At 50.8% G+C, this 16,913-nt stretch overlaps 1 protein-coding gene across 1 annotated transcript in view; it reads left to right on the plus strand.

Annotated features, from left to right (window-relative positions):
- Positions 1-6,844: 6,844 nt before the first annotated feature.
- Positions 6,845-16,913, plus strand: part of TMEM132E (transmembrane protein 132E) — a 98,998-nt gene continuing 88,929 nt past the window's right edge. The window contains exon 1 of the mRNA XM_026656583.1: positions 6,845-6,965. Within this exon, the coding sequence (XP_026512368.1) occupies positions 6,845-6,965 (121 nt within the window). The remainder of the gene's footprint in view (positions 6,966-16,913) is intronic.

A 16,913-nucleotide genomic window follows, 5' to 3' on the forward strand; every position in this document is an offset into this window, starting at 1 on the left:
AACACCAAGACTTACAACATCACGATTTAAAAAAAAATGAATAATAAGCATGAGATTGGCTTAAAGTCATGAGATTTTTTTTAAAAATTGACAAATGTGAGGCTCAGTTTATTTGTCTTCTGGTTTTGGAGCCTTTAGGGTGCACCTGGGGCAGCTTTTCAAGCTTTTCTCTGCCATCATGGGAGCTAGAAACGTCCTTCCTTTAACTGTAAACCACGATCCCATGCCTCCAGGAGCTGGGGCGTTAGGCAAAGCTCCAAATACCGCAAGACTTATCTCAAGGATTGGCATTGCTGCAGCCATAAGAGCCAGACCCTTACTTTGACTATGCAATGAAAGCTGAAATTCAGCAGCAAGTAACATTTCAGAATGCCGCGAATGCAAAGGGAGCGCGGAGTCTCCAAGTGCTAGCACAGCCCTCAGCTCCCAGGGGACTGGGGCAGTGACTGGAGGTGGATGCATGGGCAGCATTTCCTTTCACCGGGGAGCATCTAACAGGGATCCAGACTAGTCTCTGTGCCTGGACCCTACGGCGCCATAAGGGCTCGTCGGCTGTGGGAGGATCAGAGCCGTAGCTCGAGCCCCAGGTGTGTGCAAAACAAGATAGCCGAACCGGAAAACGTCAGGTGCTATTTTCGGGGGGAGGTTGCATCTTGGGAACTCCTTGCTCAGTCGCCCCCAAACTTGGACCCTAGGCCCTAGCCTGCACCCCCATGAGGAACTCTGATTTTCCAGGCAGTCTGAGTCAGCGCGTGGATTTTAGAGCACTTAGGAAGCCAGGCTGCTAAACACCAAGCGGGTCTCTGCGGGGGCAGGACAGGAGCCTCCTTAACCCCCTCTCGCCTCAGTTCAACTCAGCAGCCACAGGCCCTACCTGCTAGTGGTGACGGCGTCCTCCTCTGCACTGCATCAGCTGCACTCACCCATGGCTCAGGAGCAGAACCAAGTCTTCCTCCAGGACTTCCTCCGCCCCCAGCACTGCCCACTGCATGAGGCCCAGGCAGTGCTGGCTGCATGACCCCTGCTTTCCCTCCTGCCTGCAGTGGAGATGCCGCATGTCTGTCTGTCTTATTCCACCTGATGCCGCTGCACGGACGTGAAGGCTGGGCTCCGGTCCAGCCCTCGGTGTGCAGATCACAGAGGTCGACCCGGGCTGTTACGGTAGCGAGACAGACAGGGGGGCATAGGAGAGGAGCTAGGAGAGATAAGGGGATCTGTGCACAGATGAGTGGTGACTTCCACAGTGTCTGCACAGCACCCGGCACAGCAGGGCCCCGATCCTGGCTGTGCCCTTTGCAACCTGCTGCCTTATAAACATTAAATAATAATAGGCAGAGATCGGCGTGTCATTTGGGGGAGGGCCCTCTTTCCCTACCTCCTGAGGGCTCTGCCTCTCCCCAGCCAGGAAAGCGCTGGCTTGTTTTACATTCAGGTAATCACCAGTGCTAATAATAGTTCATTGCTAGCAACTTAACAACAGTCTTTATTAGATGCGTAGTTAAAATGTAGACAGAGCATCTTAACGCCTGTCTATCAGTATAACCTGAAACCGGCTCCCACGCCCCAGAAAGGCTAGTCATTGGCTCAAAGCCACAGTGATACCCCATCTCTTTTCCGTGAGGTTTATTTTAGAACCAATTTATTCATCCGTCTATATCGGAATGCTCATACTGGTTTTCTATAAGTCTTTTAACAGGCCGTCTGTGACGCACGGAGCGTCTAACTGCTATATTTGCTATATTACTGAAGTTCTTATTACTTAGCAGAATGCTGTATGCAGTCAGTCTGAGGATATTAGAGGCACACGGTGGGGGAAGGAATATCTTTTATTGGACCAGCTTCTGGTTGGCGAAAGGGACACGTTTGCGAGCTTACACAGAGTTCGGTGTCATTTTCGTTTTCTCACAGCTGTCGTTGCTGTACTGTATCATTTCTTTTTTCAGCTAGGCCTGGTCTTCTGGGTAATGATTCCAGATGTCGCCAATTTCGTTTAGATGCTCGCCCTTTATTAGTCATGGCATCATAAGGTATTGTGAAGGCCAGAAGGTTGAAAAAAGAATTAGATATGTTCATGGAGGATAAGTCCATCAGTGGCTATTAGCCAAGATGGTCAGTGACACAACCCCATACTCTGGGTGCCCCTAAGCCTCTGACTGCCAGAAGCTGGGACTGGATGATGGATGGATCACTGGATAGTTGACCTATTCTGTTCATTCCCTCTGAAGCACCTGTCGGGAGATGGGATACTGGGCTAAATTGACCATTGGTCCGACCCAGCATGGCTGTTCTTATGTCTCTTGTAAATTCCTGTGCTATTTTTTTTGTTACTGTGGCTTTCTGAGCCCCGTTTTTCCCATGATAGATACATACTCTATCATTAGGTTTCAAATAAGGTCATTTCCGTGATCCTCTATCAGAATAAGTCTTTTGATACAAACTCAACTGATATTTATACTTATTCTTTTCCTTATATCTTTCTCGAATAAACGTATGTCATCTGTTTCTAAGCTTTCTGTTAAATAACAACTGTGCAGATGATGAAGCCAGTTGGAATGGCAAAGTTCTATAATTTAATAATGCCAAATATAAATCAGTATTTGTTTCTTCAGCTTTTGTTGGTATTCTCTTTACTATTTTAATGCCATTTGCAACTAGCTCATTAGATTGTAGGTAACGCGGACTTGAAGCAGTGGGTGTGAAATCATGTGCTATGGCAAAACTTTTGAACTTTTGGTTTTGAAATTGAGACCTATTATCCGTCATTACCGTATTAGGAGTGCCATTAGCGACTTGTTTGGCACATGTGTTTCCTTGTATGGATATTTCAGGAAAATGTGAAAAATAATCAAGAAGTATAACATATGCATGTCCTTTATATATTCAAATAGATCTACACCTACTTTAGACCAAGGTCTCAAGTTTGCTAGAATAAATGTCATAGGTTGTTTAGACTGATCATTTCTACATTTTTGACATGTATCACATTCTTTTGTATAATCCTCTGTGTTTTGATTAGTTTGTGGCCTATACAGAACTTCTTTTGCTCTACATTTACATTTTTCCATACCAAATGTCCCTCCTATATGCATTCCAACACCTCTGCTATTAACCATGAAGGAATTACTGCTCTGTTACCGTTATACAAAACTCCTTCAATTACTGATAAGTCTTGAAAAAATTGATTATATGGCTTCAGTATCATTTTTCTTATTATATCCTTTTTGAATAGCTGTAAGAACCCATTGTGTAAATTCTCATCCTTTCTAGTTGCTTGAATAAGTTCTTCCTATACACTTTATGATATAGGAATAAATTTTAAGTACATCTATGTGCACCACTGTGACAGGTTAGACCCCCCCGTCCAGGATGCCACGTAGGGTGACCAGATGTCCTGATTTTATAGGGACAGTCCCGATTTTTGGGTCTTTTTCTTATATAGGCTCCTATTACCCCCCACCCCCTGTCCCGATTTTTCACATTTGCTGTCTGGTCACCCTAATGCCACCTGATGTACTGGGGTTTCACTGAGTCCCTCCTGCTGCACCAGCCTGGATTTCCTCCCCGTGTTTTGCTGAATTAGGCTCTCTGGCCTCTTGCAGCACACACAGGTAGGGCCACACCCAGCTACAGATACAGACTGAAGTCAGCTCTGTGTGAGAGGATTCGCCCAGCACTCATGTGCACACCCCCTTTGGGGAATAAACCCAAAATAATACTGTCTTGCGCTGTTTAGAAAGATCTGCACAGCGCAAGCTCATAAAAATTCACCCTCTCCCTCAATGTGAAGAGAGATCTGCACGACTTCTTCCCCCCCACCCCGAGTTGGAAATGGCACAAACTGGGTTTAATATTAAACAAAACGAATTTATTAACTATTAAAGGCAGGTTTTAAGTGATTATAAGGGATAGCAAACAGAAGAAAGCAGATTATTGAGCAAATAAAAGAAAACATGCAAACGAAGCTTAAGATCTTAAAGAGACTGGTTTCAAGAAGTAATTTTTCACTCTAAATGTGATTTTAGGCAAGTTGCAGAGTTGCTGTAGCTCAGAGTTCCAGTTATTTCTTCTTACAGACTGGACCCTTGTCTCAGTCTGGACTCATCCCTGCCTTTCCCCTCAGGATAGTTCCTTTGTCCCTCCAGGTAGTTTCAGCAGTCTTTCTTCTTGGATAGGCAATGGAGGAGAGACCCCAGCTTAACCCCTTCCCCAGCCTTAAAAAGGATTTACCTAAGGTGGGAAACCTTTGTTTGATCCCCATCCCCCTACAGAGGGAAAGTACCAGCAGTGTCCAAGGTGGTATTTTGTATCAGGCGATCTTGCAGTGTCAAAGCAACTATGAAACCAGGTTTATTTGCAAAGTCCTCAGGAAGGAACTCCAGACAGATGGAAGATCCACATCTTCAAAGACTCATTGCCTTTTACTAATGGCCCATTAAGTCTGATGGGTTACTGTCTCGTGGGCATTTCCCCAAGTACACACACAGTTGTAATTGTTACATAGTCAATAGTCGTAACTTCAGATACAGAAATGAGACATGCATACAAATTGGATGATCACATCCAGTAAATCATAACCTTTCCAATGATATCTTACAGGAGCCATCTTGCATAATGTATATCTTAGTTATGCTGTATTCATATCCTAGCCATATTTTTCCATGAAGAATACGGGGTGTAATGTCCCGACCACATCATCTTTTTTTAATTGCATTGGTTACATCATAAGCTCTAGAAAGGGTATCGGCAACAATTAAGGATTTGCCTGGCTGGTGTTCTAATTTAAAATCATATAAATGCAATTGAAAAAAAAAACCATCTTTGTAACTGAGGGGATATGTCTGACATGTTCCTTTCTGAAATATTCACCGATGGTTTATGATCTGTTTCTTGCAGTACTGATCTACCACATATAAATATGGGAAACCTTTTGCATGCAAAAACCAATGCTAAAGCCTCCTCCTGTATTTGAGCATACTGACATTCTGTTTTCAACATGGCTGTACATGCATAAGCAACTGGTTTCCATAAATCACCATATTTTTGTAATGGAACTGCTTTGGTAGGTTTCATCTGAAGACAATTTTGTAAGTCTTTTACTATCAAATCATTTTACTAGTGGAGCTGTTTTTATTCGTTAGAATTCATAGGGGGGAGGGATAGTTCAGTGGTTTGAGCATTGGCCTGCTAAACACAAGGGTGTGAGTTCAATCCTTGAACTGGGGCCATTTAGGGAACTGGGGTAAAAATCTGACTGGGGATTGGTCCTGCTTTGAGCAGGGGGTTGGACTAGATGACCTCCTGAGGTCCCTTTCAACCCTGATATTCTATGATTAGTTGCCGAAGCTGCTTTAATTCTTGTTGATATGACCAGTTCCATTCCCTCCAATTATTTTTACAAAACAAAGCCCTTAAATGTGTTGTTTTTACTGCTAGGTTAGATATGTATTTTCCTAAAAATTTAGCTCTACTCAATACTTTCTGTAATGACTCCTAATCTTGTGGGTCAGCGATATTATCAGTGGGTTGTATTCGCTGCGGATCAATCTGTAATCCCTGGCTGGTGAGTTTTTCTCCTAGAAATGTTAATTCTTGCACTTCGAATCTATATTTATTTTTGTTATGTTTCAGTCCTGCTTCTTTTGCTCTAGATAATGCTTCAGCCAATCTTCTATTATGCTCTTCTAAAGTTCTTCTCCATATTATCATATCATCCCTGTACACTTGGCGTGCCATCTATATTTTCAAAACTCTCGTATTGCTCTGTGAAATGCCTCTGGAGCTCAACGTAATCCCAAAAGTAATCTTTTAAACCACTAACATCCAAAAGGTGTGTTAAATGTACATAGCAATTGACTTTCTTGCTCCAATGGTATCTGCCAAAATCCATTCGAAGCATCTAAAAGTATTTTGCTCTTGACATTTGTCCAAATATTTCTTTCCCGGTAGGTATTTTAAAATGTTCCCATTTAACATACTTATTTAAGTCTTTTGGAGCTAAGCATAAACATAAGAATCCATCATTCTTTTCTGCTATTACTAATGAATTCATCCACTCAATTGGCTCTTCCATTCTTTTAATTATATCTAAATGAACTAACCTTTCCCATTCCTTTTGTACCCTAGTTCTTGAAGCTAAGGGTATTTTTCTAGTTGCATATGTAACTGGTTTCTTTGTTTAATTTTACGCATTGTATCCAATTGACTAATGCCAGTGAATAACTCTGTAAATTGATGTTCTATTTCCAGAGTTTCTGCCAATTAGATTTAGCGCTAAACATGCTTTTAAGCCTCAAATGGAAATGCTTTGTCCTTTAACTACTAGAAATCTGACGTTTTCTAAATTATCTTTAACTTTGACCTGTGATTCACAAATACCCATAACAGGAATTTTTTCACCACTATAAGATTGTAAATTGATTTGTATTTGTTCTCTTACTACAGAGAAATGTTATAATTTCTTCTGAAGTGACATTAACTTGTGGACCTGTGTCTATTACATATGAAATAAATGTTCCATTAGTAGGTAGTGTAACTGTCAAGCCCTCCTTGTCCGTGTGTACATGCCGCAAGCACAATTGCTGGAGATCTTTTTCCTCGGTGGTATCCGTCGGGCAGACTCTAGCGCCCTCTGGTGCCACACGCTCATGCGTTAGTATAAGGGGCCCTGCTGGTCCTGCACCCTTTCAGTTCCATCTTACTGCCTGTGACAGTCACTGGAACAACTTCTCCTGTCTCGGCAGGCGCAGGGAATTTCATCCTGGATCACTTCCTGCATTCGTACATGTTATGGGCAGGCTGGCGTCCCACCTCCGGCCATCTTTTGATGAGAGCTCAGGCTTCGTCAATGGCGTTTCTGGCCCAGGTCCCGATCCAAGATATCTACAGAGCAGTGACCTGGTCGTTGGTACATACCTTCTCCTCCCACTACGCCATCACCCAGCAGTCTAGAGATGATGCCAACTTTGGTAGGGCAGTGCTGCAATCCGCCTCTCCTTGAACTCCGAACCCAAATCCTTGGGTACCTCTTGGGAGTCACCTAACGTGGAATGGACATGAGTGAGCACTCGGAGAAGCAAAAATGGTTACTAAGCTTTCCGTAACTTCTTCAAGATGTGTTGCTCACGTCCATTCCACGACCCACCCTCCTGCCCCTCTGTCGGAGTTAGTCGGCAAGAAGGAACTGAGAGGGTGCGAGCCCGGCTGGGCCCCATGAGCATGCGGCACCAGAGGGCGCTAGAGCTGGCCCGACAGATACCACTGAGGGAAAAAAATCTCCTGTCGGCTTAGATCGGCTAAATTAGAGAGCTTACAGCAGCACAGGTCCATCAGTCCAGCTGCGCTGCTGTAAGTTCTCTGGTACAGCCATGTCCTAAGACTTTTGAATTTGGAACTAAACGTATATTGCTACGTTTTCCCAGACTTCTCTGGTTATAAACTTTTGCAAAATGATTCTGCTTCTTGCAGATATGACAGGTCTGACCGTAGGCTGGCCAGTTTCTAGGTCGGGGCTCCTTCCACATCTAGAACATTCTTTTATATGCTCATGTGTTTTAACTTGGATATTAGGAAAAACTTTTCTGCTAGGAGGGTGGTGAAGCACTGGAACGGGTTCCCTAGGGAAGTGGTGGAATCTCCATCCTTAAAGGTTTTTAAGGCCTGGCTTGACAAAGCCCTGGCTGGGATGATCTATCTGGGGATCGGTCCTGCTTTGAGCAGGGGGTGGGACTAGATGATCTCCTGAGGTCCCTTCCAACCCTGCTATTCTATGATTCTATGAACTTTAATACTTTCACTCTGGTTTCCTCCATAGACTCATTTGTTACTTTTCCTTACTAAGTCTATATTCACGTCCGTTTGTTTTCTTTCTAAAGCGTGCAGTAGTTGTTGATTCAGTTCATCAGTTTGGCAAATTCTCACTACTCTTTCCAGATTTAGATCTGGCTCTTTTAATGGTCTTTTTCTTACACTGATATCTTTTATACCCATCGCAATTTGATCTCTTATCATTGACTTAGATAGAGTGTGGAAATTACCCGTCTGACTTCTTAACTTTAGATCTCTTAAAAACGATTCAAAAGTCTCTTCCTCCATTTGATTTCTTGAGTGAAACTGAAATCTTTCAAACGTATGCATTGCTCTTGCTGTGTTGGTCCCAGGATGCTGGAGAGAGAAGATGGTTGAGGTAAGATCTTTTATTGAACCAACTTCTGTTGGTGACCGAGACAAGCGTCCGGGCTTACACAGCACTCTTCTTCAGGAACAAGCTGGAAAACTTGTCTCTCTCACCAACAGAAGTTGGTCCAATAAAAAATATGACCTCACCCACTTTATCTGTCAAATGTTTCATTTCTTTTTGTTAAACTGCATTCCTCAATTTTTATTAAGAGAAACTCACAGACGGCTCGTTCTCTACCATTAAGCTCAAATGAATTATATAATGAAATTGCTTCAGTGCCGGAATGTTCAAAAAGTTGGCAATCTTTTGTTCATCTTCCTTCTGAGCAGATCCCGACGCCCTCGGAAATAAATCAAAGTCTTGTTTAAACCTTTGCCAGGGTTCCGCAGCATTTGTTGACATTTTTTAGAAATGGGGAAACTCTTAATTGATCCAGCTTATTTCATTCAGACTTGTTTTCACTGCTGAATAACTTTCACCTCAGGTGGTTGTTGTGTTTTTTTTAATTCTTTCAGTTCTTTTGATCATTTCCTTCACTCCTGGTACCTGTTGTTTTATAGTCAAGTATTCCGCTAGTCTTAATAATCATTAATTGCTAGGAACTTAACAACAGTCTTTGTTAGATACATAGTTAACATGTAGACAGAGCATCTTAACTCAGGTCAGTGGATCAGTCTAACCTAAAACATCTTCTCATTGTCATGGCCCTGGGTGGCCCGTTGGCTGGTTCTCCCCAGAGGCTGGCCCTGGAGGGGGGCCAAAGCGAGGCCGTTCCATTCTGATAAGTAAGCTGGAAAAATGCGGGCTTGACGGAACTACCACTAAGTGGATGCGTAATTGGTTAAACAACCCCAAACAAAGAGTCACTATTAATGGAATGATGTCAGATTGGAGGGAGGTCTCAAGTGGGGTTCCACCGGGATCTGTTCTGGGTCCGGTGTTGTTTAACATCTTTATTAATGACCTGGCTGTAGGAATAGAGAGCACACTGATCAAATCTGCAGATGACACAAAGCTGGAGGGGTCGCTAACACTTTAGAGGGTAGAGCTAAAATTCAGAGGGATGGTGATAAATTGGAGAATTGGGCTGGAGACGACAAAATGAAATTCAGCAAAGACAGCTGTAAGGTGCTACACTTAGGGTCTCAAGTTGCAGTGGGGGAGGTCTAGATGGATATTAGGAAACACTGTTTCACTAGGAGGGTGGTGAAGCACTGGAATGCGTTACCTAGGGAGGTGGTGGAGTCTCCTTCCTTAGAGGTTTTTAAGGCCCGGCTTGACAAAGCTCTGGCTGGGATGATTTAGTTGGGAATTGGTCCTGCTTTGAGCAGGGGGTTGGACTAGATGACCTCCTGAGGTCCCTTCCAACCCTGATATTCTGTGATTCTATGATTCTAGGGAAGAAAAACCAAATGCATGAATACAGAATGGGGGGGGAACTGGCTTGGCAGCACTGCTGCGAAGGATCTGGGAGTTGTGGTGGATCACAACCTCGACATGCGTCAGCAATGCGATGCAGTTGCAAAAAAAAGCAAACACAATTTCAGGTTGCATTAAGAGAGGCAGAGCATGCAAGTCACGGGAGGTGATAGTACCGCTCTACTCGGTCTGGGTTAGGCGTCAGCTGGAGGCCTGTGTCCAGTTTTAGTCACCAATGTGTAGAGGCAAGCGACAAAGATGAGCAGAGGGATGGAATGGAAGCCATCGGAGCAAAGGCTGAAGGACCTGGGTGTGTTTAATGTGGAAAAGAGGCAATTGAGAGGGGACATGAGATCGGGGGAAGAGAGTGTGCATTTGCTTACTCAAAGCTCCCTGCTGGGCTAATTCCCCCTCCCTTTGGGCTAAGACTCCACCAGGGCTTCCCGCAGCATGGTGGACAGGAGAGGAATCGCTCCCAGGCATCGCTTGCTAATTACAAGAGGAGCAAGACCTTGCCGGGGAGTTTGCAATGCCAGCGAAGCCCATTGCGTATGGTGGGATCTGGGTCCCGTTTGCAAGCCAGAGCCATGGCTCAGGGGGTAGAGACACTGGGGAGAAGCAGCACTTGGGCATTGGCCCAGCCAGGGTGATGGCACCCTCTGCGAGTTACCCACGGGTGCACTTTGCCTGGGTGCTGGGTCCAGGGCTGGCTGCAGACTCGTTCGGGGATTCCTGCCAATGGCTTCCCCGGCACACGCGCCATTATCTCGTCCCATCGCTCCCCAGCCCAGCCGCTGGGTCACAATCGGTGGGAGCGGCAGGTTTTTATTTTGTTATTGATTTAAAGGCTTGATGGGTGACGGTTGAGTGCTCAGGAAAGCAAGGGGCTGAGAGTGCCGTCTGGCTACGGCCAGGTGCTGGGCATGCTTCCCTCGTAGTGTCTACCCCCAGTCCCCCATTCTCCTAGCTCTGAGGCTCCCCACCATCCACCCACCCAGACCTGCTGAGACCCCTCAGGCCCTACCTTCACCTGGAATGTGTTCTGGTCTCGTCCCCATCTTCCATGGCTCCGTGCCCGCCTGCCCCCTTCTGTGCCCCTCCAGAGCAGAGGATACGAATGTTGGCGGTTTCTGGCGTGGTTCCCTGCTGCCCTCGCGCCCAGGGCTAAGTGGCTGTAAAATGCCACCACTCGAAAATCTGGCCATGCGTTTAAGGTGCCTGGGTGAGAGCTGGGTGCTTGGGAGAGGCTGGTGCCCAGTGTGCCACGCCAGTGGCTTCCTGCAGGGCAGAGAGGACGATATGGACAGGCTGGGGATCCGGGGAGCTGGGCCCTCCCGGTGGCAGATTTGAGTCTGGAGACAGTGCCTGCGGGCTCCCTCCCGCCCCTTGGTTATTTCCCTGCACTTGATTAAAAGCCTAATGAGGAATGAAAGCTCCCTACGTGCGTGGGAGCAGGGTCGGGGGCAGCGCGGCTGGCAGTGTAATGCCAGTAACGTGTCGGTGGTATCCAGGGACCTGCGGCAGACTCTTAATTACCTTCATGCCGACCGGGCAGGTTGGCGCCGTGCAGATGAGGAGGCCCGACCGGGACAGGCGCTGGGGCCGGGGCTGGATGGGACAGGAAGGGGTAGCTGTGGTGCACGGCACTGCCACCTTAGCCCAGCTGTCGGCAGGACCCCCGCAGGGCTGCAGGGCGTTAGCCGTCCATGCGACAGCTTAGCTCATGCTGCATGACCGCAGAAGGGCGTAGCTGACAGCAGAAGGAAGCAGAGGGGGTGGGAGGGGCTGAGGAAGTGGGCACGGAGGAAGATGCACACAGGTTTGTAGGGCAGGGGGTCTTGGGGGAGGGTGCTGCAACCTTAGCATGTCCCTGCAGAAACCCACAGTGACCCGCCAATGCCTCAGCGATGGCGGGTGGGGAAGGAACGAACGGTGATTGGCTGTGGGTCGCCCCATAGAACTTCCTCAGCTCAGACTGGATTGGGGTGGGGCAGAGAGCTCCTCCCGCTGCATTGGAGCAGAGCCCCGGGGATTAGAGCTCCTCCCCCTGTATGCGGGTGGGGCCCCAGGTTTATCTAGCTCCTCCCCCTGCAGGGGGTGGAGCCCTGTGCTATATAGCTCCTCCCTCTGCATGGGGACAGGGTTGGACGTACAGTCAGATCCTACCTTGCCTCTCTTCAGGACTGCGGGTGCCAGTGCCCCCTGGGCCGCTCTTTGCAATGCCTGCCCTTCCCCAGCCTGTGCTGGGAGCAGCAGATCCCCGGGGTCTCCGCAGGGCCATTTCCCATGGCCGTAACGAGCCCCGCTGAGTCCCAGCGCACCCCGTGCCCTGCCTGTCTCCCGGGGATTCCCGGGGACCGGGCCGAGGCTGGGGTGACTTGGCCGCATTTCTGGCTCCCGGCCCCGCCCCGAGAGGCAGAGCCGCGAGAGCCCCTGGGCCCGTGGGTGCCCGGCCATGTGCTGGGGGATCTGATGCCTCTGATGCCGCCTTTCCTCAGAGGGTGTCGAGGGGAAGCGGTGGAGTCCCGGTGCCTTGATGGGGCATCGGGGCTGTGACCTCTGACCCTGGATCACGCTTGGGCCCAGTGTCTGTCTGCCACAGCCTGAGTCCCGGAGCGAGTGGCCTGGCGCGGAGAGCCATGGGGGGAGCGGGACAGACCGGCTGTGATCACGAGGCCCAGGGATGCGCCAAGAGAGTGGCTGCACCTCCGACCTCTCCCCCTGCTCTGACCCCTTCCACCCGCACCCAAATCGCCCCCAGGCGCTGAAACCTTCTCCCCTAGTGCCCCGATTCCTCCCCCTCCCATAGCCTCAGTGACAGCCACCTGCACCCACCCATTTCCAAGCCTCGTGTGTGGCTTCCTGGAGCTCGCTGCCCACGGACCGGCCGGGTCCAGGCTGGCGGTGGGCTTTGCCTGTGCTGCTTAGAGAGGAAAGGGTACAAGTGGGGGCGCTGAAGGAGGAGCAGTGGCTGGCCCAGGCCAGACGGAGAGCTGGGGATTGGGTCTCAGGGAAGCTGGGGGCAATTCCCGGCTCTGCCACTGGTGCCCTGTGTGACCTTGGGCAAGTCACTTAGGCCCAGCTCCCCAGAGGTAAATGGGTGCCCCAAACTCCCATTGATTTGATGATCCGGGCGTCAGTCCCACGCCTGCACAGTGAAGGTGCTAAACCTTCCGTTTGCCTGCTCAGCTGGGGAGCGTTTTGGGGCAGGGGCTGGGTGTCCAGCGTGTGTCCAGCGCCATGCCCCCGCTCGCTAGCTGCGGCTTCAATAGCAACAATGCAGGGGATGGAACCCCTGGGAGCCGGGGTGGGGGACACCCAAAACCAGCCTGGTCTAGCTGCTGGTTGGGGAAGGTCTGGAATGAGCCGGAGAGGCTTAGATGCGCTAGCCAGGCCGTGAACGTGTCATTCCCCATATGATACACAGACAGAGCCCACCCGGTACTGACCTGATCTGCTTCTCTGTCCCCCCGAGTCTATCTCCCTTAGGTTTGATTTCCGCGCTCCGGCACTCACAGACGTTCCAGGCTCTGGGTGGGTCGCTGGTGCTTGCTTTTCACCGCGTGTCTTGTTGAATTATTTAGCCTTAGCGACTGGATTCAGGCCTTTGTATTTCCTCCCCGCCCCCCCCGCCCTTCATCTGATTTTCTTTTCTCGGCACCGCTGTCGATGTCAGGGGTTATTTGGAGTTAATGTCAAGGCTTTGATGTAGTGGAGGCATCAGAATTACATGTATTAGCGATGGCATGACCTTCATAACAGCGCTAAGAGCAGCTGGAAATTAAGTTTGACAGCCACTGATCCTCGCAGGCCAGGTAAGAAGAAAGCCAATCTGGATTAAAGGGGATCGGCAAACCAGAGCCATGCTCCTGGCCGCACGCTGCCGCCTCTGAAAGGTTGCTGATGGGATGGAGGGCAAGAAGACGAGACTGGTGGACAAGGACTTGTGTTTTTCCTGCGGGCCGTGATGCGGGATTGAGGGGCAGCGTCAGAGCCAGGCCTGGGACAGCAAGGAGGGATTGTGGGTCAGGATTACGGGACAGCCGGGGCTGGAGCCCAGGCCTGGAATGGCAGGATGGTCCCTGGCTGTGGCAGAGCCGGGAGCCCCAGACTTAGAATTGCATCTCAGGACTAAGGTGCGTTGGCAAAGTTGTGTTTGGTGCCTGGGCTGGGACAGCAGAGGGTTCTGCATGAACGGCTCTCGGTGTAGGATGCTTCTCCTTTGCTATGCCCCGCTCGGCTCTGGGGAGCGCTTACAGCCCTTTCACAAACTTGGGGAACGACGCTGGCGACACCAAGCTGATAGGTTGTGTTCCCCCCCCCCGACTCCCACGCTCCTGGTGCAGGAGACTCATGGACAGCGAGCACAGACGGGCGTTTGGTTCGAGGGCTGGAGATCTGGGTTCAATCCCTGACTCCCGGTTTGACCCGGGGCAGGTCGTTTCAGCCCAGAGTCTCACATCTGGGTGCCTGAAGTTCGTACTCAGGCACCTACGCAAGCACTGAGTGCCCACAAGGAGCGAACTGCCCAGGGAAGGGGTGGATTCTCCATCTCTTGATGTCTCCAAGTCCGGACTCAAGGCCTTTCTGGAAGATACGTTAGCCAAACACAGCTACCGAGGGGTTCTGTGTGCAGGGCTCAGCTGTCTCTCCCCAGGGGGCTCAGCCCCTCAGCTGGGCCCAGTTTATTTAGCCCCCAGGTGACTCAGTGAGGCCATGTCTGCAGCCCCGACACGACACCGCTGGCCAGGCTGTGGTGGTGGTGGGGGGGACGTCTCTGAGCAGACAGGATGCACCCGCTCCGCCCCGGATCAGAGCTGCGGATCAGTCCCGGCGGCCCCCTCCCCAAACACTCTCCAGGGATTAAAAGGGGAAAGCGCCGGCGGATTGCCCGCAGCCTGCACCCTGGCAAGCCGGTTTAGGCCTCTAAGCACCAGCCTCTCCTCTCCATTACGCCGGCCGAAATCTGCTTACCCCTTGCCCCCTCCCCTCTCGGTTCCCACGCACCATACGATCCATAGCAGCTTCCCCGGGGGGCACGAGTGGGGAGGGGGGCTTCGAGGATTAGCAGCGATTCATCCCCAGCCATGTGTGGGCTGCTGGGGCTCGTCCCCTCTCCCGTTCCTGCCCCCCTCCCATCTCCCTTCCCCCCCACCCCCGCTGCCCAGAGCGGGTGGGTTCCTGTCCCTGCTGCTGCCCGCGGCGGGGCCTGGCTTCTGGCAGCGGTAGCTTGGGGGCACAGAGAAAGCCCTGAGGACTCCAGCAACGGCATCCTTCATCCTTGGGGCTGATCGTGGGCCCCGCTGTCTCCCCCCAGGCGTGGCATGAAGTTCCTCCCCCCATCCCACTGACCTGTTGCCTTCCTGCCCGGCCTGGTCTCCCCAGGGATCTGAGTCCCTCCCTTCCCTCTCGCTTGCCCCCCTCTTGGCTGGATCCCCAGATCTCCAAACGGGGGCAGCGTGTGCTCCTGGCCTATGGGGCGCTACTCCCCAGTGCCCCGCACGGTGCCCTCGGCTGCAGCCTCCTCAGATGGGCCCTGTGTGGGGTGGGGGCTGGGTTTGGCACCCATGCGCTTCCCAATGGATGATTCACATGCCCGGTGATCTTTGCTGCCTGACCCAGGCGACTTCACAGGGACCCCACCGCGCACCCCCTAAGCTGTCCTGTGCCTGGGTAGACCCGGGAGAGGTGTATCCCGGCCGGGCTCTCTCCCCGCTAGCAGGGTGGCACCAGACGGGAGGTGGCACAGCCTGCCCTAGAAGTGCTTCTCTCGGTGGCCAGGTGCAGACTGGACGGCTCCGCAGCAAAGCCAGGGCTACGCAGGGGGCAGACAGTTCTGGGAAGGGTCAGTGGCTGGCACTGCCCAGAGCCAAGCAGCATCCCTGGCCCAGCGGGGATGGCAGCCCGGGGATTCCTTGCTGCTGGAGGCGGTGCTGCAGCATGGGGTGCAGGGAACGTTTCCAGTGGGGAACGAATCTCCCAAGTGACGATGCTGCCCTCTGTACTGGAACCAAAGCCAGCTCAGACTCTGCCGTGATCCCCCTGCGGGCTGGCTCCTGACCAGCCTCAGTGCTGGGCACGGACGCAGCATCCCCTGGCTGGCAAATCCAGACCACTTCACCCTGGGGACCATTTGCCTACAACCACTTCCCTTCCACAACCCGGGGGAGCAGGGGTACCAGAGATCTAGTTATCTCCATGTATCTTCAATCACATCTATCTACACACCCATCCTACAGTGAGTGAGCCAACATATCCAGCTATCCTCACATCCAGCTAGCCACACAACCGGCCTGGAGTAATCCTATAGTGATCGATCGATCTATCCATCCTCAGGAATTTTAGATTGAATCTTAGATTAAATCTCAGGAAAAACTCGCTAGCTGTAAGAGCAGTGGGACAATGGAACAGAGGCCTAGGGAGGTTATGGAAGCTCCTTCACTGGAGGTTTTCAAAAGGAGGCTGGAGTTGTCTGTCTTGGGTGGTTGAGACACAACAAATCCTGCATCGTGGCAGGGAGTTAGAATAGCTGATCCTTGCGGTTCCCCCTAACCCTCTGGTTCTATGGTTCTGTGGTATCTTTGGGCCTGGGCCAGGCTTTCTGTGCTGTGTTTGTACAGCTCCTAGCACACTGGGGTCCGGGTCCACGACTGGAGCGCCTAGGCATTGCTGCCATACAGACAGGAAATGCTATCTCCTCTAATGCCAGTATCTGGGCATGGAACTGCTCGGTATCCCATATCCCCTGTGGGGCTGTAAGCCCCCTGTGCAGAGCTGTGGCTCCCCGGGTCTCGGTAAGGGGGCAGGAGGCTCTGTTGAGCCAGGGCTGTCTCTCGCCGCGGGTCCACGCAGGACCCAGCGCGATGGGGCCCTGATCTTGGGCAGGGTCTCTTGGTGCTGCTGCGATATCAGATGAAGGGTTTAAACGAAGTCACTGGCCTGGCTTTCCATTCCTGTGACATTTGGTGTTTTTCTTAAAGCCCCAGCTCCCGGCTCCCAGCTCCCAGCTCCCGGTGGTTCCATGAGAGCCACAGCTTCTTGGGGGTTGTTTTGAAGGGAGTTTCTAACCCTCCTGATTGTGGAGTAAAGCTTGAAAATGTGACCCCCAAAGGCTCAGAAGCCAGATGGCAAATGCAGAGTAAACCCAACATTGAACATTTTTAAAGTTTCATTGATTTTTAAGCACCCCAGATGGGAGCCTGGCACGACCCCACTGACCCCAATGGCCCTGCACCCGCGCACCCCAGATGGGAGCCTGGCACAACCCCACTGACCCCACTGGCACTGCACCCGCGCACCCCAGATGGGAGCCTGGCAC

This window comes from Terrapene carolina, unplaced genomic scaffold (assembly GCF_002925995.2).
Source record: "Terrapene carolina triunguis isolate 2854851 unplaced genomic scaffold, T_m_triunguis-2.0 Scaffold231, whole genome shotgun sequence".
Classification (NCBI taxonomy): domain Eukaryota; kingdom Metazoa; phylum Chordata; order Testudines; family Emydidae; genus Terrapene; species Terrapene triunguis.